Source organism: Panthera uncia (assembly GCF_023721935.1).
Source record: "Panthera uncia isolate 11264 chromosome B2 unlocalized genomic scaffold, Puncia_PCG_1.0 HiC_scaffold_25, whole genome shotgun sequence".
Classification (NCBI taxonomy): domain Eukaryota; kingdom Metazoa; phylum Chordata; class Mammalia; order Carnivora; family Felidae; genus Panthera; species Panthera uncia.
This window is the reverse complement of record NW_026057581.1, coordinates 3,809,744-3,836,708: the sequence shown is the minus strand read 5'-3', so window position 1 is coordinate 3,836,708 and position 26,965 is coordinate 3,809,744. Positions and strand designations below refer to the sequence as shown.

The 26,965-nt window shown below is 46.3% G+C and overlaps 1 protein-coding gene across 2 annotated transcripts in view; it reads left to right on the top strand.

Moving 5' to 3' along the window:
- CARMIL1 (capping protein regulator and myosin 1 linker 1) overlaps positions 1-26,965 on the top strand; it is a 310,173-nt gene that overhangs the window by 130,057 nt on the left and 153,151 nt on the right. For both annotated transcript variants that reach the window (XM_049654691.1, XM_049654692.1), the window contains 4 exons: positions 9,154-9,251; positions 9,604-9,674; positions 9,916-9,989; positions 25,168-25,243. In XM_049654691.1, coding sequence (XP_049510648.1) covers positions 9,154-9,251; positions 9,604-9,674; positions 9,916-9,989; positions 25,168-25,243 — 319 coding nt within the window. The remainder of the gene's footprint in view (positions 1-9,153; positions 9,252-9,603; positions 9,675-9,915; positions 9,990-25,167; positions 25,244-26,965) is intronic.

Sequence of the window (26,965 nt, the reverse complement as noted above, 5' to 3'; positions counted from 1 at the left end):
ACACACACACACACACACACACACACACACACACACACACACACACACACACGGAATCCAAAGCAGGCTCCAGGCTCTGAGCCGTCGGGACAGAGGCTCGAACTCACAAACTGTGAGATCATGACCTGAGCCGAAGTCGGACGCTTAACCGGCTGAGCCACCGGGGCGCCCCAGCGGCCTCGTCATTTAAAAAGTCATTTGTCCCTAACTTGCACGTCTCATTACTTGCCAAACCCTTTTCATGCGGAGTTTCTGGTCTGGGCCTTTGGCTGTCTTCTCATGCCCACTGCCTGAGTCCAGAGGGTCTCGCTTGCCAGGGTGACATCGTCCTAGCTATAGTGTCTCCGTCTCCAGTCCTCTTCCTTGTGTTCCTTCCGCACCGTCACCAGAGTTACGCTTCTATACCCCAGTAGCGTCTGTGCTGTGAGCCTGGCCTAGAAGCCCACTGCCGTCTGGCCCCGTGATCCACCTGCGCCTGAGCACATCCTCCTCTTGTATTCTCAGTGCTTTCATTCAGGCTGCTCTTCCAGACAAGCTTCCGCTGCAAAAGACGTAGCCCAGATCTTGAAAGAGTTTCTTTCCGTTTCCATAGAACTTTGCGATCACTTCCCAGACTAGCACCTGTCTCGCTGTGTTATAATTGTTTCTTTACACACTCATCCCTCGGTGAATGTTGAGTTTCTACTACCGACGGCAGGGTGCTAAGTGTTGGGGTGCACGACCCACATGGAATTTCCACTGGGAAGCAGACCCCCCGAGAAAGGGAAATAAATAAATGAAGTAAGTAAGTATAAATTTGAATGCTTGCAACTGATCCTCCCTGCAGGGCTAACACAAAGAATAAAATTCTGTCTGCAAGGGCCTCCCTGTGGCCATGATGCTTTGAACAGACCGTCATGGAGAAGAAGGAGTCCGAAGAGGGCGGGGAATGTTTCCTTCTCGGGCCTCTGCTCCTGCCGCGGCACCTGCCTGGACCGGGATTGGCGTCGCTGAGAGATGCGCTGTGGCTGGAGGGTGTGGAAGAGGAGGGTGCAGACGGGAGGGATGGAGACTGGTGTATGAGATCAGGCTGGAAACGTAGGCGCTGGTCATTTTATGGAGAGAGTAAAGAGTCTGCAGTTTAGCGGCAGCTCATGAGGAAGCCAGTGTCGCATGCATGAAGGGATGGGACACGGTTCCCTTTGTAGTTTATGAAAATTGTGCCGCTGGAGACAGAATGGCGTGGAAGGAGAAGAGCAGGTTGAGACACCGGCGGTGACCCAGGGGAAGGGTGGCCGCGGCCAGGGGTAGGGCAGTGACGTTGGAGGTAAGGATAGAGGATGGGACACGGAAGATTTATTGTGGGCACAGGAGTGGCTGATAGGTTTGGTGTGTGGGTGACGGCAGTGAGGAAAGAGAGGACCGAGGACGGCTCTAGGGTTTCGGATTAAGGACTCAGTGACCAGTGCTCCTTTTCAGTGAGGTGGAGAGGGCCCAGGGTAGGTGCGGGGGCAAGTTTTATTTTGGGGGGAAAACACCCCAACCGCTCTGCTGTAAGCATGTTAAGCTTGAGGTCTAGGACGTGTAGGTGGGGATATCAGATGGGTGGTTATGTACGTGGGGTCGGAGCTTGGAGGAAAGGTCCGGGTCTGGAGACGTAGCGGACGTGGGAGGCGTGAGCATAGACAGTCTTGCACGCGTGACTTTTCTGAGATCGGCCAGAGGGACGTGTGCACCTAGAAGAGAGAGCATCTTCAGAACGAGGACAAGTGCAAGAAGAAGAGCCAGGAAGGGCCCATATGCTCACCTCTGTGAACCGACACGGGGGAGAGTGCATCTTTCCACCCACGTCTGCTCTCACTAACATAGCAGTTCTTGAGAACCTACATGAGGAGCTGCAAGAAAAGGCGTCTGATCTAGAGGAGACAGAGTGGCTGGGCATATGTGGGAGGTGGCTGGATGCAGGCTGGCTGTGCGGAGTGCCCCCCCCCCCCCGAGAAGCAGGGAGAGGGTTTAGAGAGGAGGGCAGGAAGGTAGAGGGAATTTAGATGAAGCCACCAGTGTGGAAGAAGGCACGGATTATAATTTAGAACTTGACTTGGCAGAAAATAAATAATGTGAATGTACTTGACTTTTGGTTTGCTTTCATACCCACCATGCATGGTTAGGGCGTGAGAATTAAACCTGTAATATTTCGTGACTTGCACATTCGGCCTTTAATCTTGAAGCTCCTTTGCTTACATCGCATGGCACGGTTTTGGCAGGGGAAATGGCTAATTACGTTGGTGCTGGTTATTGACTAGCGAGGGTGGAGAGGTAGGTCATCATACCCTTTCTGGTGCATCTCTAGCGTGCTTTAGTTAAAGTGGTCAGTAAGGGAAACATTTCCTTTATGTAAATAACATGCAAAACAAAATATGTCCCTAGCAAATGTCATACATCCCACTCAACAATAAGTTGAAGAATATGAAACTGTATTTGATATCACGCGGTATGTTAATAACTGGAATTAGAGTAAAAACTTCAGAAAGGAACTGTATATGGGATCCTCAACCTTATTTGAGTCATTTGTCTCATCAGATGTATTACCTGAGTCTGTGGTGGGGACCTTGGGTCCCCAGCCCTCCTCTCCTTACTTGCTCAGGGCGCCTGTGGTAGAGATGGATGGACAATAAAATATCTGATGAGCAGATGTCAGGAACCTGGAGGGTCTGGAGCACAAATAGCCAGGACTGCCCTCAGTTCAGATAATTAGTTCTTGCACAGCCCAAGTTCAACTATACACATGAAGCTGTGTCTGTAAAGATCTGAGTTTCTGGTTTTACCCAAATACAAATTTTGAAAATTACATCCATGGTCAGAATCAAATATATAAAAACAATATATAAATTATCTACAAATAATCAGCCCTCTTGTGTATAGTCAAGAAAACACAGGTAGGAAAAAAATGAAGAATTTCAATTAAAATTAATATTCACCCCAGTATCCTCTCTTCACCTCCCCTCTGTACATATATATTTATCTCTTCCTCTCTCCTTTTCTTACAAAAAGATGTTTCCGTCCTCTCTAAATAAGGAAAGTTTCGGGGCACCTGGAGGGCTCAGTTGGTTAAGCGTCTGACTCTTGATTTCGGCTCAGGTCATGATCTCATGGTTTGTGAGTTTGAGCCCCGCATCAGGCTCTGCACTGTCAGCAGGTAGCCTGCTTGGGAGTCTCTCTCCCTCTTTTTCTGCCCCTCTCTCAAAATGAATAAATAAACTTAAAGATAAGGAAAGGCTATTTCTTTTTTTTTAAACTTTTTTTTTTAACATTTATTTGTTTTTGAGACAGAGAGAGACAGAGCATGAACAGGGGAGGGGCAGAGAGAGAGAGGGAGACACAGAATCGGAAGCAGGCTCCAGGCTCTGGGCCATCAGCCCAGAGCCCGACGCGGGGCTCAAACTCACGGACCGCAAGATCGTGATCTGAGCTAAAGTCGGACGCTCAACCGACTGAGCCACCCAGGCGCCCCAGGAAAGGCTATTTCAAAATATGGACAAAAGTTAAAGATTCAAGAAGAAAATTTAAGTTAAATTTAAAAATCAGATTGCCATTAGCATTGTTTTGTGACCACTCTCACTCGGGCCTGGCCCCTGAGACCGTGACGGTGAGGGAAAGCTAGGGAAATATTTGCAGCCTAAGTGTCATTTAATCTGTTTTCCCAGAGGTGTCCATAATGGCATTTCTCTTCAGGAAGCTGTTTTGTGTTATGGCCTTCGGCTTTTCTAATATTGAGAACCTTGGCTATTCTCCAAAACCATGCTAGTTTTTTGTTTTTTGTTTTTGAATTGTTAAATTAAGTCATCAGGACATGGAAGAATTCATCTAGAAAGTGTTCACTAAAGCACTTCCTCGGGCGGGCACACATGCATGAGTGAACCGTGCCCTGTTCTCCAAGAGTTTGTAGTTCAGAGGTGGTGTAGGAAAGTTCCTCCAATTGTTCTAGGAGAGAGAGAAAACCCTCAGGTTTCCGAGAAAGAGAAGTCACATTTGACTTGGGATGCCAGCGAAATAACGTAGGATGTGTATTTGCTCTCCTCCTTGTTTGGGGGGGGGGTGGTTGTCGAGGGTGTGCTGACCGGACTTCTGTGGGGAGATGGCGGAGGCTGGAGGCCGAGGGGAGCAGGTGCCACTGGGAGGATAGCCACCTGCCTGGTGTAGCTGGAATTGGGAGCCTGCAGATGTCACTGTGAGGAGGGGGCCAGAGGACAAGCCTCCGGGATGGGCAGTAGGGAGCTATGGAAGGCTTTTGAATGTTAGGATAAGATGGGAGTTACGCACCCCTTTGGGCTGCTTTAGAAGCGTGTGTGGAGAGAGCCTTGAGGTAGGAATTGGAAGGTGTCAGCTTGGTGGGATGCTTCAGGGGGGTGAGACTCTGGCAAGTTAACTCCCTTCTCAGTGCCTCGGTGTCCTCATCTGTAAAAGGGGAATCATGCTGTGAATGGAGATGAGGATTCAATTAGCCCCTGTAAACTGCTTCCGTGATGCTACAGGAGTTGTAGCTGTGGCACAGACTTCAGTGCACTCGGGTACCCAGCAGCGTCGGAAAAAAGCCCGCCCCATCAGAAAGGAAATTGGCAATGTTTGTAGGGAATATCTCCGAAGTTTATGATTTTATTTTTTGAGAGAGAGAGAGGGAGAGAGAGTCTCAAGCAGGCTCTGCACTGTCAGTGCACGTCCCAACACAGGGCTCGAACCCATAAACCGTGAGATCACGCATGACCTGAGCCGAAGTCAAGAGCTGGTTGCTTAACCGACTTAGCCACCCGGGCGCCCTGAACAGTAACCTCCTGACAGGATTGTTTTTCCTGGGAATAACTTACGGAATACTTGACTATTCCGTCCTGTATGTGACACATTCGGGAAAGTTGGCTGAGTAGCAGCATATTAGGACAAAGCTTCTTTGCTACCGTAATAAAAAAGATACCGCAGGGGCACCTGGGTGGCTCAGTTGGTTAAGCATCTGACTTCGGCTCAGGTCATGATCTCACAGTTCGTGGGTTCCAGCCCCGTGTCGGGCTCTGTGCTGACAGCTCGGAGCCTGGAGCCTGCTTCAGATTCTGTGTCTCCCTCTCTCTCTGCCCCTCCCCTGTTCGTGCTCTGTCTCTGTCTCAAAAATAAACATTACCAAAAAAAAAATTTTAAAAAAAAGATACCACAGATCTGTTTTTGAAGTCAAAGCCAATTAAAGTATGCAAAGGTGAGGTTCTCGTGAAGAAAAGTGGCAGAATAGGAGTTGATGTGCAAACAAAAGAAGGGTGCTGTGTAGCCCGTTCATTTTTCTAAAGCAGACGCAGTATTTGGTTGGGATGTGGTTTGGGTCAGTGAAACGTGCACGGTGCTGGTGACTACCGCCCTCGAGTGGGAGAGGCTTTGGAACTGAATTTTAAATAGATCAATTCGGTGGAGTGGAAGAGTTTACGGATTTTTTTCGTGTCGACAATTGAGGCATGAGATTTGCACAGAGAGCTGGCATGCTGGTGACGTTTACTGTCCTTCTGAGGCTTGTGTAAGGTAAACGCCTGTGATGCACACGTGCTTGGTCCAGCTCCACAGTCCCGCCTGCAAGCGAGAGGCAGGCTTTGTGCGTCTGCTAGGATTTTGGTTTACCTATCGCGGCACTTATCCTGCCAGCAAATCCTTTCTGTCGGTCTGTCTGTACAACACACCCCCTCTCCCTGTGTGTGTAGGTGTGAGCTGTGTCCTGTGGTGCACGCACATGGGCTCTTTGCTGCTGTTGAACTACAGGGAAAAACAATATGGGCCATTGAGGGGGGGTCCCCTCTCATTGTTTCTGTGCATTGAGTTAGAGCACGTAGACACTGGCCATCTCCTGGAAGTTTACTCCTTAGAACTTTATCTCTTATGCAAGTCAATGCACCTGTTTCATGAGACGTCTTCGGTTCCTGAAATCGAAGTGCTTTGCAGTTCCTTGCAAAAGAAAGAAAAGTGTCACAGAGCGGGGCTGCTTAGAAAACCTCAGACTGATCCCGTCAAAGAGTGGTTTTGAAGGTCAAGGGGCAGCCTCTGCACACAGACGTCTACGCTAGCCACTGCTTCTCATTTTCCAGTTGACTTGCCCTTACCCCCTGAGCAGGAATGTCCAGTGTTGTTTTTGGAATAAAATTGAGGCTTTAGTTTCTGAATCTGCCATGAGAAGTCATCTGTTTCTCCCTCTAATCCTAGACTGCCACCTTCCTATTCTTGATCCTACCAGCTTCCTGCCAAAGATTTTTTTACCCTATTTTCTTCCTGCTTTTGACTAGCTTAACTTCGTCCTGTGTGTCATTGAAACAGCATGCCCCACAGTCCTGCTGAAGTGAAGCAAGAATTCTAGAAGACAGATGTGATCTCAGATGAAGTCAGACCTATGTCTAGTTTGATGTGTCCAAGGTTCACTTAACCGAGTCGTGTAAACGCTGGGGGCTGTTTCTGACAGGTCTGCTGTTGCTTTGCGTAATATCTGGTTTTGCTGTCTGGTCGCCAGAAAACAATGCCACTAAAATGCCCGATGATGGTATGGAACCGAGATGAATCATTCTGTAAGATCTGGAAGATTCTGTAATCTCACGTCCGTTTGCGAATGTCTTGTTAAACCCACAGTTACCCCCCAGTTCAGGAGTTTTAAGATGATGGGATTTAATCATAGGTGTTTTCAGGTGAGATTGAGAAAAATCATGCTGCACTCACAGACCTCGTGCATTTACACGAGAATTTGAAGGAATTAATGACGTTTGGCCTAGTGGGTTATACCTGATTATGCTTCAGTCGTAAAAACCGCAAGGATGTGTGGGAATGTTTTCAGGGCAAGCAGAACGTTCAGGGTGTTTAAATGCTTTGTTGTGTATCGCAGGGTTTCTCTAGGAGTAGAACAGGGCAACTTGCCAGGAGGTAGCACATTTTCTCTGGAATCCATCCCGTGAGAAAATGGAGACAACTATTTTCCTCCAATACTCTACGAGGTGATTGAGATCCGTCACGATGACTGAGAACATTATATGTGGCAGAAGTGCTTTTAAGTCATTAAAGAAAGATTAAAATATGTTCAGTATAACTTAGCGTCTTTATTTACACCATTTCGCACCCAAGTCCTACCTTGATCCCGGTGCTTCTGACCCAATACCCTTCCTCACAGCCTGTGACCTCCTCCCCTCCTCCCCACTTGACTCTCGAGGGCCACACCCGAGACCTCGTCAGCTCCTGGAACAGCGTGTGCCGGGGTCAAGTCACAATTCACTCGTCTCGCTGTGACCACGCCGTTCGGCCCTCTCTCCCTCGGAAGGACCAGCGCTCGGACTTTTTCAGGGCCTCTGGGCCGTAGATCCCTTGGATCTTCCCCTCCCTCTCCTGAGCGCCCAGCCCACAGTGTCCGTCACCCCAGCAGTACCCTCAAGTCCATCTGGCCACCAGCTTGGAAAGCCAGCAGCCCCACAGCGTGCCCGCTGCCCCTTCCTGCACACGTCTGGGCTGTGGCGGGCGGGAGCCCGAGGAAGTCTCACGGCTGGTCCACCTGCTGCCTGCAGAAGCTCATGACCTTCACTCTCGCTGGGCTTTTCTATTTAATTTCTCAAGTTCTTTATCTGGGTCCAAAGTTTGCCCCCACCCCCGCCCTGCAGATTTTGTGGACGGTGCCCTTCTCACCAGCCGGTGCACCCTGTTCAGGCTTTTCGTGGCTCCTCCGTGCCCTACGAATAAAATCCAAACCCCGTAATCGGACCTCGAAGGCTGTCCGCGACCTGGTTCCTGCCAGCTCCCCAGACTCTTCTGTTACCCCCTCCCCATCACGCGGTGTTTGCTGGCCCGCTTTGAACCGTGTGCCATTTCTGGTGGTGAGCACGAGCCTTCTCACGGCCGTGAACTTGCTGTCCCTTCGTCTGGAGCGGTCTCCCCAGCTCCTGGTTCCCCATCTCCTCCCCCCACCCCCGCCCCGATGACGTCTTTATTCCTCTTCAGGTTTTAGCATAGACGTGGTAGGGACTGGAGAGCACCGTCCACATTCCCCACGGTCCGCTGCCCTCCCCCCACCAGAGGAGAAGTTAAGTGCCCTTTTTCTGCACCCCCCGCCCCACTATACCCTCTACTTCTCCTTTTATACCTCCTGTTTGTCTGCTTCTCACGAGAGGCTGTCCATTTGGAGGGCAGGGATGGTGTCGGTTTTGTTCATGGTTGTGTATCTAGTATCTGACAGCTGGCCTTGCCATGCTGTAGACATTTAATAAAAATTCGGGGGTGAGTTAATGGATTCATAAATTACCCATTAAATGATTACTACGTGAGGGGCGCCTGGGTGGCTCAGTCGGTTAAGCACTCGACTTCGGCTCAGGTCATGATCTCGCGGTTTGTGGGTTTGAGCCCCACGTCGGGCTCTGTGCTGACAGCTCAGAGCCCGAAGCCTGCCTCGGATTCTGTGTCTCCTTTGCTCTGCCCCTACCCTGCTCGTGTTCTGTCTCTGTCTCTCAAAAGTGAATAAATGTTAAAAAAAAAATTGAAACGATTAGTATGTGATAACTCTGAGAGCATCGGCTAATGTTTATCGAGACTTCACCAGGCAGCGCGGATTGTTTTGATAACTTCACAGGTATTAATTTCTTTCTTTCTCGCGATTCCCCCACGGGGTAGGTCCTCTTACTTTGCCAGATCTGTGAATAGTGAAATTTGGAAGTGGTCGGCCGGGCTCTGAACCACAGTAAAAGGAACACTTCTTCCGACATGATATACTCTTTCTTGGCAGACGTTTGTAAGGGGTACTATGGAAGCACAGAGGAAGAGATGTGTGTTTTAAGTTTTTGAAAGCTCGTGATTCAAATTTAGCATACACATGAGCTAGTAATTCATCAAGTAGAACACGCTGCCTTCTAATTATTCTAGTGCAATCTACTGTCACGAAACAACGAAATAACATAGAGACTGTCCACATCCCTGGATAATTCCTTGGGCCTATAAAAGGGGGCTAAAGAAAGGCAATTAAGTTTCTGAGGTTTCCAGCTTCTTGATGCTCAGAAAGTGGAATTTACGTTTACCGAAATCAAAGTGGCAGCCATCTTTGGTCTAAAAAAAGGCGTACCACAAAACAGATTTCTACGTGCGGTGCCAACTACTCGATTTTTGAAATTTATTGTTATTTTGATCTTTCAGGAGAATCATGAAAAAAGTCTCCATGGAGCCCTCTGAGCGACTGGCCAGTCTCCAGGCTCTGTGGGACAGCCAGACCGTGGCCGAGCAGGGGCCCTGCGGTGAGCATGCATTTTAAAACCAAATTATAAATGGCCACATGGATGTCCCCGTGCCAGGAAGTTACGTCTATTCCTAGTATGCTTCTGTAAAGGTACAATTAGTTTTAAGGTGTAATTACCACTGCACAGACTTTAGACTGGTGGATAAAAGTCCTGTATTTAAGCCGTATTGCGTCCTGCTGTGTACTTACTATAGAACAAGGGGGAGAATCTTTGCCGTTTTCCCAAACAGAAAGAAATAATCAGCATTGTCAACATTGGCCATATTTAAACTTTTAAACTTTAACTTAAAAATCATTTAGCCAAAAACCTGTCACGTTTCTGTTGTGTGTTTCTGTTGTGTGTGTTTCAGGTGGATTTTCTCAGATGTACGCCTGTGTGTGTGACTGGCTTGGATTTTCATACAGAGAAGAAGTACAGTGGGTAAGTGTGTTTGTGTGCAGGCTTGTGTGTGCCCCCCCCCCCCCTGGAGAATATTCCAGTATTTGACTGGCTGGTTTCTTTTTTTCTTCCTTTCCCCCCACCATTCATGTTTTCGGCTTAAAATCTTCCTTCCTCAGATTATGTGAAAATCTGTCTGTATCATTGTCTAATTCTCTCTCTGCATCCCTCTTTCCTGATCATCTGTGTGGACTATTTACATGATTTAATTATATTTAAACAGGATGTGGATACAATTTATCTGACACAGGACACCAGGGAATTGAATTTGCAAGACTTCAGCCATCTTGACCACAGGTAAGCCACTGCTTTCTTTCCTTCCGTTTGCAACTGATTTTTGCTTCTGGAACCATACTTCTCGGCTGGTGCTTATAGACACAGGCGATCTCCAGGAAATCCCGTTATAAGGGGAATCTGGAGAATCTAAGACTCTCTGAATTTTGCCTTTCAAGTAATAGTCTCAGATGTGTTCATTTGGGATGGAGGTGCCTGTGTGTACTTGAAATCCAGAGTTCATAGTTAGGAACTATGGAAATAATATAATTCTGAGGTTCTTATACCGGCTTACGAAAGTCTATTTAATCATCTGCCCTGTGTATATAATACTATGTAATATAGTATTATTTTGCCTAATTGCCTTAGAACATTTTTTCTAGGAGGCAATTTTATGCTGTAATCCTAAGAAATGACTTTTGGTTTACAATTTCTTTATGAGTTGGGGATTCGCTGCTAGGGTATAGATGCGCACACGGTGGTGGGAACGGGTTTGTCGTTATCCGCCTTGCGATAACAATAACACGGCTGTGAATCCCGTTACACGTTTTTTGAGAAACCTGCAAGTTTTAAGATCTTGACGTTCATATGTTTAGGGCCGTGGCTAGCGGGGTCAGGCCCCAGGGAAGAAGCTTCGTTCAGGGTTAGGCAGCGTTGGGTGGTGCCCCTGCGTCTTTGCTGGGTATCCCAGCCTCCTCCCTGGAAACGCTGCTTATTTTAAGCAGCAGACGCTAGTCCCACCGCCGTGAACCTCAGCCCAGTCAGTCCGTCCTCTCTGGCATCGAGAGAGAGAATCCTGGCATCCGGCCCTACCTTTCGCGCTACGCGCACAGCTGGAATACGGCGTCGTGGCCTGAAAAATGCCATTTCAAATTATTTTCCCACCTACCTGGCGGGAAAATCCAGAGCTGTACAGGGTTCCCGAAGAGTCCTAGCCAACGGAACGGAGCAGAGAACACGGACGGGAGCCCTCTCTGCGGTGCTGGGGGCTGCAGAGGGCGGCGAGGCCTGGTCTGTGCTCGTGGCCGAAGCCAAGTGCCTGAAGCCCCTGGTTCTCAAGCGTGGATTTGCTTCCTGCTTGTGGAGCAGGGTGGTTTTCTCCCGCCTGGAGCCGTTCCCCCTCTTCCTGCACACGAGGGGACGTCGTACTCCCGCTCCGGCTTCCCTGGGTGTCTGTCCTGCGTAGCTTGTGAAAAAGTGAACTGAGAAACAAGGAAGAATCTTAGTCTGCAGGTTTTTCTCCAATAAACGCAGCAGGAAATTGTACGTAGAGTAAGAGGACTGGGTCGCCCTGCAGCATTAGGGCTCAATGTGTGCGGCCCCCGGAACCCTTTACAGGTCTTGGCAGTGATTGAGCTTTTGGGTTACGTGGGTTATATCTTTTGGGACTCACCGTATTAGAAGCCGAAACTAAAATTAAACACTTACTAATGCCTTTAAACATGTTAATAAACCCATTACATGCTAACGTAGGTACCGTTGTCGTGAACAATAACCATTTTCCGAGACAAACCTAAGTCCGCCGGAAGAGTGGCTTCCCTTCACCTGTGTGCTGATCCCTGTAACTTCTGACTTCACAGAAGGCAGCTGGGTTCCCGTGTCCGCTCCTGTTCACGCTCTCGTGATGCGTGGCATTGACCGAAGTACATTTAGAACATCCAGGCTTAAGCAGATGCGTACTTGGAAAAGGGAGCGTTGTTAATAGCCTCGTCACATGACTGTGGATACTCCTCTTTCATACTCTACCATGACTAGTAAAGCGATGGTTTTCCAAAGTTCAGTTGCTGTGTGGAGTCGGAAACCGTATCAACGAACTTTTTTTATTTTACTTTAAATCCCACTGGGGCCCTTGGGTGACTCAGTCGGTTGAGCGCCTGGCTCTTGATTTCGGCTCAGGTCATGATCTCACGGTTTGTGAGGTTGAGCCCCACGTCGAGACTCTTCTCTCCCCCTCTCTCCCTGCCCCTCCCCCGCTTGAGTGTGTGTGCTCTCTCTCTCTCTCTCTCTCTCTCTCTCTCTCTCTCTCTCTCAAAAATAAATAAACTTAAAAAGCAAATCCATTTGGTCCATCTTGTACTTTGAACTAATCTTACCCCCAGATGGTTTTGTAGCAAGCATTCTGCATCGTTCATTTAGAAAATACTGGTTCACTGGGTTATGCATAGCGTGCAGATATTTTGCTGTTGTACAATAGGGAGAAAAGAGGACATGTGTTAACACCGCTGATCCTCTCAAAAAAGTCTTTTTAAGCGTGGCAAAACTGTCAGTCTCCTAGTGGCCGATAAAAGTTTCCCCAGATTCGAGTGGTTTTTTTTTTTTTTTTTTAAAGTTATAACTTTACTGTTGGAAAAAAGTTCCTCGAAGTGACGGGCTAACAACTTTTTACGCTGTAGAGAAAACATCTGCTAAATCCCAAGTCTGAATTGACTGTACTTTGTCATTTTTTTCATGGTGTTCCATGAGAGAGCGAGTTCTGCTTAGAACTCTATCACAAAGATACTTTGCATTGAGAAGATGAGCTCTTTGTATAAAGAGGAAGCATTTTGTGCCTGTTTCTGTTTTGTCGCACAGGCAGGTACTCGAGGGCTGAGATTTAATAAAAGAAGTATTTTCTACTTCATCAAGGGCATTCCTTTTTCTTTCTTTCTTTCTTTCTTTCTTTCTTTCTTTCTTTTCTTTCTGTCTTTCCTTTTTTTTTTTTTTTTTTTTTGACAAAGAAAGACAGCATGAGGGAGGGAGGGGCGGAGAGAGGGAGGGAGAGAGAATCCCAAGCAGGCTCCACACTGTTCGTGCAGAGCCCAGCGTGGGACTTGAACTCCCCAACCTTGAGATCATGACCTGAGCTGAAAGCAAGAATCGGAGGCTTAACTGACTGAGCCACCCAGGCGCCCCAGCTTTTTCTTTTTTTAAGTTTATTCATTTATTTTTAGAGAGCTAGAGTGCATGTGCAGGGGAGGTGCAGAAAGGGAGAGAGACAGAATCCAGGGCAGGCTCCGTGCCATCAGTGCAGAGCCTGACACGGGGCTCGAACTCACGAACCCGTGAGATGGTGACCCGAGCCCAGATCAAGAGTCGGACGGCTGACTGCGCCACCCGGGCGCCCCAAGGGCGTTCTTAAATGACATGGGCATTTGTTGGAAGAAACCGCATGTGTGGCGGTAACGAACACAGTGACCGGCGTCCAGGCCTGGCATGGCCGTGTTGATTCCTGCTAAGGCGCCGGTGGTTTTCCCTGCTGTCATTTTTATACCATCCGTGCAGACGTCTACACGGCGTAAAGGACAATTTGTTTCAGTGTTATTATGAAAGTAGTTTTGAACTTGTGAGGCCCTTGAGGGAGTCCCGGGGTTCCCCAGGGGTCCATGGACCATACTTGGAGTGAAGACACCGTGTATGGCGGCTTGAGGTGTTGTTCTGGCTTCCTCTGTCACACCTTCAACAGTCTTTACACCATTAACAGGCTATGTGTAATGTCAGTGCTGTTTTCCAGCATATCCACTGTGCTCAATTTGGTGATTAATCAATTTGGTGATTAATCTGGCCACAGAGGGAAACCATATCTAGGGAAGCTGCTAAATACAGTTACTTGACATACATAGAAATACGTGGAATGCTGTCCACCGTTGAGGAACCTTGTTGAAACTTAGAATTTCCCCACAAACAGAGTTTTTCCTGATTCCTTAGCTGGAGAATTTTCATTTTGTCAGTAAACACTGCATTCATGATCATTTACTTTTCCTACTTGGTAAAGGGCTAGAAGCACTTTTGTCATTACTGAGATCAGAAGGCGGAAAACTTTTCCTGTCAAGGGCCAGATAGTAAATATTTTAGGCTTTATGGGGCAGGCAGCCACCGTGGCAGCTCAAAAGCAACTCTAGACAACGTGCGATTGAACGTTCGCACTCTAGACAACGTGCGATTGGAGTGTTCCAATAAAACTTTATTTACAAACATACGCTCTGCGGGCTGTATCTCCCCAAAGAAAAAGGCAAGATGAGCTACAAAAAAAAATTAGAGCTTCTATTTATGCTTATTGCTGACTCATTTTAAAATTTCAATCTTTGGGGTGCCTGGGTGGCTTGGTCGGTTAAGCGTCCGACTTCGGCTCAGGTCATGATCTCACGGTCCGTGGGTTCGAGCCCCGCGTCGGGCTCTGTGCTGACAGCTCGGAGCCTGGAGCCTGTTTCAGATTCTGTGTCTCCCTCTCTCTCTGCTCCTCCCCTGTTCATGCTCTGTCTCTCTCTGTCTCAAAAATAAATAAACGTTAAAAAAAAAAATTTCAATCTTTGTTTTATAATATACAACATATTACTATTGCTGTATTTTGCATGTAGTAACTACTAAAAAATTAGTTCTCAATTTTTTTTCTTTTTTTTCAATTTTTTTTTTTTGTTTGTTTTTTTTATTGCAGTGGGCTTAATAACAGCAGGGGTCATTGCTATAGACGTCCCCTTTCCTACTAATGCCTAAATACTTGGACTTTTTCCAGAACTCTTTTGCCCTAATCTTCAGTATATCCCCTCGTTGTTGAGGATTTAATTTTCCCCCCATGATTCTTACTATTACGATTAGTGCCAGCTTCCATATAAAGAGGCTACTTACGGTCAGTGCTTTTAGATAGCCTGTATTAATAATATTTTGCCAGTCAAATTAGAACGGAGTACACTGGATGGACATTTCTGTATGTTAGAATCTTGAGCACGCTTGTCCGTGAAGGGACAGTCTGTACTTAAGCGGCACAGTAGTTTGGAAGGATCCAGAGTGGCCCAGTTTGAGGGGGATAGGGGTCATTGTCTGAATTTGAGAGGTTTTACAAAAATGTTACTTTCTCGTTTGGGTATGAATTGTGGAGAAAAGAAGGGAGGAATGAGACGCATTGGAGGATCAAGAGGAGAGGTCGACGGGCCCCAGTTGAGCTGGAGTTTGTTAGCAAACGGGGCAGTAATTCTCATACGCGTTGGTGAATTTTCCCATGGTGGCAGTTGGCTCCCAGAAGCTCTGTTGGAACATAATTCCCAATTGGCCACCATTCAAAGCTTTATTTTTTCATTCCATTCTTCCTTGTCTGTAGTCCCCATACTTAGACACTTCCTTTCTTAAGAGCCTCTAGGGTCTCTAAACTCATTAGTGGTCCTGGGATGGAAGTTCTGTGAGGGCCGGGTTGTGTCTGTCTTGTTCAGGCTGTACGACGTGATGCTCTAGGGTCAAACCAGTGCCGCATAATAAAGGATGTTCAAGGGCAACTGAGCTGCTCTAGGGAAACAGACCAGAACCCTGGGAGGGTGAGGGGATTCTTTTTTAAAGGCTTCCTGGACTACTCAAATACTCTCCCCCATAGGCAGGTTGGCGGTCGTTAGACTATTCACGTTCTTAACCCGATTTTGCTCTTTGTTACCTACTCCAATCCATGGCTGAATCCTCTCCGGATTCCTATCAATTCTGTGTGTTTCTTTCAGTTCACTCACCCCAGGCCGGCATCTTTTGCATCTAGGGGTTTGTAACGACCGTTTTTTTCAGCTTATCCAAATCGGGAGGTTTGGGTCATGCGTGGGGCATTGGTGTTAATGTTGCAGGTCTGAGAACAGGGAGGCTACACGTGGTTTGGGCGGCTTTTCTCACGTGGAGCACAGGCACGGAGGAAACAGTCTGCACGCGTGTGCTCCCCATCGATAATTCTCATCGAAGAGAATATAGATTGAGAGTTTGCAGGTCTAGGGACTGGGCAGTGCCCCCGTCATCGTTCTAATCAGACACACCCTCCTAATGTCCTCTCCCCTCTCATTTGCCCGGGATCTGCTCTCCTGCAGAGACATACCCATTGTTAGGACACCGTGACCCTTATAGCACACGGCCTCAGGAACTGAGAAATGGGGAAACGTGGACGTCGTCCTGAGGCCGCTTATGAAGCCTCCAGTGTGCTCTTTTGTCTTCCCTGGGGACTGCCTCCACGCGTGTGCGTCTTCAGCCACCTCCCTTCAGTCTTGAGGGTCTGTCCCGGAGCTTCAAGGTAGATCGCGAGCAACTTGAATGCTGTCACGGAAAACTGACTAGCTAAAAGGCTGTATCAGAACTGAATGAGGGGTAAGCATTCGCGGATGGGGATGACCGTATGCATGCTAGAGCCATCCAGTTCCTCCCTGGAGAAGAGCAGTTAGGAAGCATTGTACTTGGGAAAATGCCCACCCACTTGTTCTCTATAGCTTCCAAAATTTTATTTAAGTATATTCTTGAAGCATGCGCTGCTTTAGGTACCAATGGGCCAAAAAGAGGCATAGCTGGAAAAGGCTTTGCTGCACATTTCTCACGGGACCTCTCCAAGGTCTGTGAGCCGACATGTTAAAAAGTGTAATTACGCTGTAATTTGCAGGGGTGGGAATGATGGGGTGGAGGGGGAGTGGTGCCAAGGCGAAGAGAATATACCGCTTTGGATACATCGATTTTTTTTTTTCTTGCTCCCGGTAGATTTGCAAGACGAGCTAATCTCGTCAATCCTCTAAAGGCTCAATGACATGCATCATTGAGTTTAAACCTGGCTCATGAGAGCCCAGCTGGCAGCTCATTCCCTTCAGACTCGTGTGTTTGTGTTTTCATATTCTTACTCATCAGAGTGACAATCTTGAGCCTGATGCTTCCAGAAGAGTTTTGCGTGTGGGTTAATGTTTGTCAACGTTGTCCCGAGGGCATTGGTGTAATTCTTTCCTAATCTAGGCTGTCTCTCTTTATTCTCGCTCTCATTTCAAAAGGAAGAAATGCTGTTTGGAGTGTGAAATCAGGTATGAAGAGCAGCGCTGGCTTCTGTTTTCCTTTTCAAAATGTCTGTGAACAATTCCGTACGCGTGGTTTCCGGTCTGGGTCAGACGGGCTCTGTGACTAAGGCAAGTGACTTAGACCCTGAATCACTTGCCAACTTGTTTGTTTTTGCATTTTAACTTTTTGAAATAGCCCCCTCTCCCACTATTAGCAGTTTATTTTTAACACCCAAAACAACAAGAGTGCTCTCGTTATTTGAGGAATTGCTTCAGGAAACATGTGATTGTTGGCTTTCCAAATAAGTGGCTGGTTGAATGTGATGGGAAGGGTTTGGAGTCTTCGATCTAAAATCCTACGGGTGTACCTCCCTGGGTTCACCGTAGAGTAGTTTGAAGATTCTTGACAACTTTAAAAAGACTCCTTTTAAAATGAACAACCGTATAAAGTGGCCAGTTTTCTTAATTGAAAGGAAAAGAGACACACAAAATCCCTACATTACAGAAAATTTTGCATTTCCAGAGGCTAGTTCATGATCTTTTCTTTTTTCTTTTTTCTCTTTTCTCTTTTATTTTCTTTTCATTCCTTTTCTTTAAATTTTAGTTAGTTAACATGCAGTGCAATATTGGTTTCAAGGGTAGACTTCAGTGATCATCACTTACAGTAAATACCCAGTGCTCATCCCAACAAGTGCCCTCCTTAATACCCATCACCATCTAGCCCATCCTCTATCCGCCTCCTTTTATATTTGAGTGGTTCCGTATTGGGGGCATATATATTTACAATTGTTAGATATTCTTGATCGACAGACTTCTTAATTATGATATAATGCCCTTCTTCATCTCTTGTTACAGTCTTTGTTTTAATGTTTATTTGACAGAGAGTCCGCGCGAGCGAGCGTGAGGGGGAGGGGCAGAGAGAGAGGGGGACAGAGGATCCGAAGTGGGCTCTGTGCTTACGGCAGCGCGCCCAGTGTCGACCTTGAACTCATGAACTGTGAGATCATGACCTGAGCTGAAGGTGGACACTTAACTGACTAAGCCACCCAGGTGCCCCGATAGCGTTTGTTTCAAAGTCTAGTTTGTCTGATACAATTTGGCTACTCTGGCTTTCTTTTGGTGTCCATTAGCATGATAGACAGTTCTCTATCCTCTCACTTTCAATTTGCAGGTGTCTTTAGATCTAAAATGAATCTCTTGTAGATGGATCTTGTGTTTTTATCCATTTTGATACCCCGTGTCTTTTGATTGGAGCATTTAGTCCATTTATATTCAGAGTGATTATTGTAAAAGATATGAATTCAGTGCCATTGTTTTGCCTTAGAGTTGGTGTTTCTGGTGATACTCTCTGGTCCTTTCTAGTCTTTGTTGCTTTTGGTCTTTTTTTTTTTTTTTTTCTTTTTCTTTGCACTCAAAGAGTCTCCCTTAAAATTTCATGTAGGGCTGGTTTAGTGGTCACAAACACCTTCAGTTTTTTTCTTTGCCTGGGAAACTATCTCTCCTTCTGTTTTGAATGACAATCTTGCTGGATAGAGTATTCTTGGCTGCATGTTTTTCCAATTCAGCACATTGAATATATCCTGCCATCCCTTTCTGGCCTGCCAAGTGTCTGTGGACAGATCTGCTGTGAACCTGATCTGTCTTCCCTTGTAGGTTAGGGACTTCTTTTCCCCCTTGCCACTTTCAGAATTCTTCCCTTTTCTGTGTGTTTCGTGAATTTGACTATGATATGTCTTGGCGATGGCTGGCTTTTGGTGAATTTAATGGGAGTTCTCTGTGCTTCTTGGATTTTGATGTCTGTGTCCTCCCCAGATAAGGGGAGTTTTCAGCTATAATTTGCTCACATAAACCTTCTGCCCCCTTCTCTCTCTCTTCATCTTCTGGAACCCCTATGATACGAATGTTATTATGTTTTAATCAATCACTGAGTTCCCTAAGTTTGCCTTTGTGATCTGTTACCTTTGTTTCCTTCTTCTTTTCAGCTTCATTATTTTCCATAATTTCATCTTCTAGATATCATTGATTCACTCTTCTGCCTCATCCACCCTTGTTTTTATGGCCTTCATTTGGGTTTGAAACTTGGTTATAGCATTTTTAATTTTGGCCTGACTAGATTTTAGTTCTTTTATCTCTGCAGAAAGGGATTCTCTGGTGTCTTCTATGCTTTTTTTCAAGCCCAGCTAGTATCCTTATAATCCTTGTTTTAAAATCTAGTTCAGGCATCTTACTCATATCTGCATTCATTAAATCCCTGGCCTTCATTTATTTCCTCTTCTTTCTTTTGAGGTAAATTCCACCCTCTTGTCATTTTGGAGGAAGAAAAAACAACAACAGCTATAATAATAGAATGAAATCAAAAAATTAACAATTAAAGAAATTAGGTAAGGAAGCTAGATCTGAGGTGTGTTTTGGTGTCCTTGTTCAGAGAAGCTGCCACATTCTGTCCCTGAGATTATGCAGATTGTTCTGTTAATCTTTGGATTGATTTCCTACGTGTTCAAAATGGTTTGATGCTGATCTAGCTGTATTTTAGGGACAAGCCCAGGGTACCCTTACTATTCCACCATCTTAACTCATCCCAGTTCATGATCTTTTCTGTGATGCTGCCCTTATTTTGTCAGTTTTATCATGGCATGCTTTTTCTTTTCTGGAAATAAGTGAAAAACTCGGTATGTTTGTGTTTTGCTTTTTTTTTTTTTTAATTCTTTATTTTTGAAAGAGAAACAGAGTGTGAGCAGGGGAGGGGCGGAGAGACAGGGAGACACAGAATCCCAAGCAGCTCCAGGCTCTGAGCTGTCAGCACAGAGCCCGACAGGGGCTCGAACCCATAAACAGTGAAATCATGACCCGAGCCGAAGTCGGACACTCAACCGACTGAGCCACCTAGGCGCCCCTAGGTACATTTGAGTTTTAAGGGAAGGTTTGGATCATTCAGAGCTGCCAACTGAGATGAGAACTAATGATCTCAATTTGTATTACAAACCCCAGCCCACGGCTGGATTAACAACCACCACAGCAATGAACAACTCTACGTGTAATACATTTATAGCAGGGAAAAGGTTAGGGAATGTTAATTGTCTCCTCTGTCTTCAGCAGAGTGTAGGAAAAGATTCTGCTATGTGACTCTAAAGGGTATTAACATTGGATCTTCCTTCTCAGGGTTTGGAGTCTTAAGATGTCTTTGTTCCCATTTTCAGGAAGCAGTAGAAATGTCCTGTGGAAATGACCAGAGAATATTATGTTCCCGTGTTACCAAGACTCAGGGGAGCATTACCTAAACTGCTGTAACTCTTCAAGGGTGACTTTACTTTTCAGATCAGAGTCAAGTGGTAGTTAAGAGTGTCTTAGGAGATCAAGGCAAAACACATTGGGAGGCAGAATCCGTGCCATGGACTGATAGTAAAAAGCTGTCACCATGAGAAAATCAGTTGAGATGACAAGCATTGGTGTTTGGAAACCTTTCTACATCATGTAGTGTAACCCCCGGGGTGCCTTAGTGAAAACACGAGGAAGGGGTTGGTTCTGATTGGCACAGACCCCACCGGGGAAGGTCCAGGGAGCTCTCGGCAGGGAGGTGTTACCGGCACAGGGGTTGGGAGGCCCGCGTGAATCAGGAGTTATCCTGTTTGCTTATCTGATCGCTTATTACTGTGTTCTGAGAAAGCCATCCGGGAAAATGAACTCTCAGGAATGAAATTATTTACATCTTGTCTTGTGTATTTTTCTGTGGAGGTGAGATGTACCAGTTTTGATCATTATTGGTGATAGATTGTCATATGTAGACCGAGTCTCCTGGAGCCTTGGCCTCTGTTGTGGCTGTCCCTACAGCTTAGATGTTCTGAGAGTGACAGATTCTAGGAATCCCGAGTGTTACTCAGTTCAGACCTTGACTTTTCTCTGTGTTTGCTGAAGTGGTTCCTGGATGCTTGCTTCTCAGACTTGAAGCTCCCCATTCTCTGCACGGTCCTGGCAGGTTGAGAGAAGCTTTGGACCTGAGAAATTGAGGTTTTACATAGTGTTGTATGTAGCTATAGTTTATTTACTTTTGCTTCCGTTTTATATTCTGATGTGTGACCATTCTACAAGTTATCCATTCTACGGTTAATTGGATATTTGGGTTAGCTTAATGACTAGGTTGAGTAATGCTGTTAAGGCCATTCTTACAGTTGTTTACTTAGAGAGAAGTTTGCCGTTCCGTGTACCAGAATGCAAATAATGGTAAAGTCAACCATTGTGTCCGCCATTGAGGTTGAGAAACAGTCTATTGCCTCTTCGAAGAAGACTTTAATAAGTCAATTTTCAATCACGGTTCCCCCTGCACTCCTACCTTACCTGATGGAACAGTTATTCTAACAGTCCTTGTGTTTCTTTGTAGTTGCGTTACAAAAGTGTGCATGTTTCATTTGGGGTTGTATTAAGTCTTTTTTTTTTTTTTTTAATTAAAAAAATATTTTTTTTACATTTATTTTTGAGAAACAGAGTGAGACAAAGCATGAGCGGGGGAGGGGCAGAGAGAGAGGGAGACACAGAGTCTGAAGCGGGCTCCAGGCTCTGAGCTGTCAGCACAGAGCCTGATGCGGGGCTCGAACCCATGAACGTGAGATCATGACCTGAGCCGAAGTCAGACGCTCAACCGACTGAGCCACCCAGGTGCCCCTGGGGTTGTATTAAGTCTTTAATCAATTTTGGAAAAAAATATTATTTTGCCTTGGCTCTTGTTCTAGCTAGCCTCTGTACCTGCTTTCTGCCTCAGGCTTCTCTCCTCTCTCCAGTACGTCTTGCCTGCATAATGAAAATTGTTACCTTCCTCTGATACATCCTGACGACATTGCTGAAATTGTTAACTTCCTGAAACATTTCTCTGCTTAAAAGCTTTGTAATGGTCACCCTGTCAACAGTCCCGTTCCCTTCGCTTTCAAGCCTTATTTCTAGATACTAAGTGTTCTGGTTATCTGTTGCTATATACGAACCATTCCAAACTTAATGGACTACAGCAAGAGCCGTCCCTTGTTAATTGTCCGTCACAGCTCTGGGCTTGATTAGGCTCCGCTAGGTGGTTTTTGCTTGGGCTCTTTCCAGCTGTTACAGTCAGATATGGGCTGGGTCTGGAACCGTCTTGAAGGCTTCCTTATTCACGGGTCTGGTAGTTGATGCTGGCTGTCTGCTGGGACACTTCCACGTGGCCTGGCCTTTCTCAGAGCAGGGCGGCTGGATTCCATGGGTGAGCCTATCAGGAGAAGGAAGTAAGCAGACGCCATATTATTGCCTTTTCTTACCTCGCCTTGGAAGTCCCCCCACATCGGTGGAAGATACCCATGTTGTCTCCAGTGTCTGACCATTATGGATACAGCCGTTATAAACAGTAACATATAAGTTTTTGTGGAAGTACACGTTTTTACTTCTCTTGGTTGAGTACCTAGGATTGAGGTTGCTGGCTTTTACGGTCAGCGTGTATTGAATATCATAGACACTGTCAGACTGTTTTCCACACCGAGTATGCCAGTCAGATTCCCATCAGCAACGTATGAGGTTCCAGTCGCTTGGCAATTTTTCGTTTTCAAACTTAGCAATTCACTAAGTTTGGAGTGGCATCTTGTTTTGGCTTTAAATTGCATTTCTTTAATGGTTAATAATTTCAGACATCTTTTTATGTACGTCTTTGCCATTGATAGATCTTCTTTGGTGAAGTATCTGTTTAGATCTTTTGCTTATTTTTAACTCTTTAAAATTATTATTATTTTTGAGAGTCAGAGACAGAGCATGAGTGGGGGAGGGGCAGAGAGAGGGAGACACAGAATCTGAAACAGACTCCAGGCTCCGAGCCATCAGCACAGAGCCCGACGCGGGGCTCAAACCCACAAAACCGCGAGATCATGACCTGAGCGGAAGTCGGACGCTTAACAGACTGAGACCCCCAGGCTCGCCTCTTTTGCTTATTTTTAAAAACTCGGTTGTTTCTTATCATTAACTTCTTTATACATTCTGATATCAAGTTCTTCGTTAGAAACGTGATGTGCAAATATTTGCCAAGGAAAAACTGATTTTTCCACTTTACCAGGTGAAGTCCAATTTATCAATTTTTCCTTTTGTGGATCATGCTTTTGGTGTCGGATCTAAAATCTCTGACTAAGCCGTACCTTGCTCTGTCGACCATTTCCTCTGCCTGGATTCTTCTCCCTTGTGGACTTCAGTCTGCCTTTTCAGGATTTTTGCATGTCGTTTTAGAGCTGATGCTGTCCTGCCCCCTGTGACAATATAAAACCTGCTTCTATAAATGATGTGCTCTTCGGTTCCTGAAAACGACTTCGTTATGACAAAAGCCAGCTGTCCTTCAAATCAAGTGACAGACTAGCACACACAATAAAGAGGTTCTAAAGTGTCATCCCTGCTTGACATTAAATCCACACAAGGAAATAAGATGAGGAGGAGCCGCCGTGGCTCCTGAATGGAGAAGTACAGGGAGAACCCCTGAACCAAGTGTGTGATAAACCGGCATTTGCCTTCAGAGAAGCGACTGTCCCCAGATCGCAGGGGGAGCAAATGGCGTTGACTCTGGCACGCGGTCCGTGGGGAGCAGGGACGGGAGTGAAGACCTGTGGGAAGGGTTGCTGTTCATGGTTTTAAATCTGAAACTTAAGCAAAAATTGATAAAGAGGCTCTTCCGTTGGACAGATGGCACATGGAACCACGTGACTGAGAGTTTTGTTTTGTTTTGTTTTGTTTTGCATTGTTTCTCTCGCCTACCTGCAGGGACTTGTTTCTCCTTTATTATTTATTTTTTTTAATTAGAGAGAGAGAGAGAGAGAGCAAGCAAGCAAGCAAGCTCAGGAGGGGCAGAGAGAGAGGGGGAGACCCAGAATCCAAAGCAGGCTCCAGGCTCCTAGCTGTCAGCACAGAGCCCGATGTGAGGCTCAAACCCATGAACTGTGCGATCACGACCTCAGTGGAAGTCAGATGTTCAACTGACTGAGCCCTACCCAGGCGCCCCTCCTTTTGAAAGCATGTCTGACGAAGCCAGACGTGTGGTTAAATGAGATAGTCTGAGTAGTGTGCCTGCCACAGGGCCCGGTACGCAGAGGCTATGAAATAACGTGGATTTTGCCACTCTCTCCACCTTCTGCCTTTCTTTTCCGTTTCAGCAACAGTTTGAGTGTTTGCCAGGTGTCACGCCAGGAGGATGAAACTGATTATGGTCTGGCTGAAACTGGAAGAGAGAGTTGGTTTTCAGAGAACTTACAGCCTGGGGGTGGTGGGCAACAAATGTTGAATACAGAGGCAGAATAAAATTACTCCGAGGCAGAATAAAATTAATGCTAAATAGAGATTCGGACAGGGTGCTGGCTGGGGTGGCCCAGGGGAACCCAGACAGGAGGTGTGTGATATATGCGTCGAAGGGTGCAGGGATTTTCCTAGGTGAACACAGCACTGAAAGATGCTGCGGACCGTGAAATTGTATGGTGTGTTTGATGAGTAGCGAATTGTCTGCTTCTTGGCTTGTGCATGAGTTAGGGGCATGTTGTAGGAGACATCAAGCTGGAAAAACACGATGCAGGTGGCTCTCTGAAGCACATAGTTCCTTCAGTGGCTGAAGAGTTTGTGGGAAGCATGAGACAAAAATGCACCTGGGCTGTCTCATGTGTGTTATCAGCGTCAGGAACGACGGGAAAGTTCCAAATGGTTGTAGGATGCTTGCTAAGCATCGGGGATCCATTCAGGGTCACTTATTATCTACAAGGCTAGACAGTGTCCTTGCTTGCATTATAAACTCACCGGGAGAGTTCAGTTGACTCTTAACAGTGGTGGGAGAGTGGGGGCTGGGGCACCGATTCTCCCACGCAGTAGAAAATCCCAAGCTTTCGACTCCCCCAGAGCTTAAGCACTAATAGCTTAGTGTTAACCGACAGCCCTACCGATAACCTAAGTATTTAACACATATTTTCGTGTATGTATTATATGTTCTTACCATAAAGTAAGCTAGAGGAAAGAAAATGTTATTAAGGAAGTCATGAAGAAGAGAAGATACCTTTAGAATACTGTATTTTTTTAATTAAATAAATCCATGCAGTTCGAAGCCATATTGGTGAGAGGTGAACTGTATATGACATTCTTGATGGTTAAAGGTAGAGACTTGCTAACAGAGAACTAGACGTACAGTTTCTCTTAGAGCAAGGAAGGTCTCCGAGCACACGTTACTACAGGTCTCTTTTCCTCCGGATACAGCCATCAAAGTCCCTCGAAGTGATTTGACGCCAGCCTTTAGGAATTCTGCTTACAGACGTGAAGATCTGTCCTGGAGGCTTTAACCGTTGTCTAGCAGTGGAAGTCGTTGCAGCTGGAGGCTGTGCTTGTGAACGATAGGAACGAACAAGTAAACTTGGATGTCACAGGTTGAAAATCAAGTGCCCATGTGGCTGTCCTAAAAGTGCTTTCGCGTGTCTTGTTATCTCTGCCTCCAGGGACCTGATACCCATCATCGCTGCTCTGGAGCACAACCAGTGGTTCACGAAGGTGTCTTCCAAGGATCTGAAACTGGTAAGAAAGTGTAGCTGCGCTGAGTTTCAAAAGCCCGATCGTTTTCAGAAACACGTTTGTTTTCCTGCTGATCTGGCGAGCTGCGCACATGCTTCTTTCTTGAGCAGATATTTTTCCCGTGAGTGCTCTGCACGCCGCTGCCCCCAGTTTGTCGTGTGAGATGCTCCGGAGAAGTACCTCCTCGCGTTTTCAGCTGCTTCAGGCAATTTTATTTTTTATTTTTTATTTTTTTTTATTTATTTTTTTATTTTATTTTATTTTTTTTTTCAACGTTTTTCATTTTTTTATTTTTGGGACAGAGAGAGACAGAGCATGAACGGGGGAGGGGCAGAGAGAGAGGGAGACACAGGATCGGAAACAGGCTCCAGGCTCCGAGCCATCAGCCCAGAGCCCGACGCGGGGCTCGAACTCACGGACCGCGAGATCGTGACCTGGCTGAAGTCGGACGCTTAACCGACTGCGCCACCCAGGCGCCCCTGGGCAATTTTAGATAATGAACAGAAAGACACAATTTAGCGTAGCCTTCAGCACACGCACTCATTCTGTCGGCAAAAACAAAGTTACGTCTGCACAGCTGCCGACGGCAGATTTTACGTTTCTATCCTGCCCTCCGTCTCCACGAAGCCTCCCTTCCTAAGAATTTGGGGAAATGTTACCAGGTTGAGTTGGTCTGGTTGAGTTATGGTCGTTAACATTAATTTTCTGGATGAGCTCTGGGGCAGATTTATATGTAAGGGAAACGAAATCAAAGGGCAGTGTTGGTTTTCGGAAGGTATGTGGGAGCCACAGTTTTGGTCTCTTTTACCAGTGGAAAAAGACGCCCTGTCGGGGATTGTCTGCACGTTCAAAGCAGCCGTATGGACAGAGGCTCATCCACCGGTTAGCTTTCTGCTACTTCATTTTAGGACAGGAAGTCATGTACAGGTTGTTTTATCGGTGACTCTTACCTTCAAGCCTCTGGCCTTCAGGGAGCGTGGAAACTGGGGGCTTAAGATTTTCATAGTGAAGAGGTAGGATTTTGATTGAGACGTGGATCTGTAGAAAGTGGAGGGTTGAGATTTGCTGGTGGACAGGCTGCTTGTTCTCTGAATTTCCTGGGGAGTGAGGGGCTGAAAGGCATTATTAGCACGAGCTTGGGCTGAACTCATTTGGGGTCCATGGAGAGCCGGCGTGGTATAGAAAGAGTGTGGGCTGGGAAACAAACCTGGGTCTCAGATTCTGACTCATGACAAGGCCATGTGACCTTAGCTAAGTCACTGGACGTTCCAGGGCCTCAGCTTCCTGCGTACCTATTATTGAGAGTTATTTGGACCTCGTGTCTCATTCGTCTCTATCCAGAGCTTATCAGAGTATATGGCTCCTAATAGCTATTCCATAAAAATTGATTTAATGAACAGATGTCAAATTAGGTTGGACCACGAATGAATGAGCGTAGCCATACATGTGTAGCTAATTTGCAGATTATTCAGAGGAGTAAACAACGTGGACAGAAATGTGAACACAGTACCTGACCTGTTGCAGGCATTTTTAAACTGTTAACTGTTGTTACTGCTGTCACAGACTAGCGAAGAGGCTGAGAAATGAACGAGTGTGGGGCTGTGAATTCTGGAAACTGTATCAGCTAAATAGGGGGAGATTCTGAGGTCAGTGGTGATGGAGCTAGCGATGGTGGGGGCGGGGGGGGGCAGCTGAACTCCCAGGGAAACAGACCAGAGGCCGTGA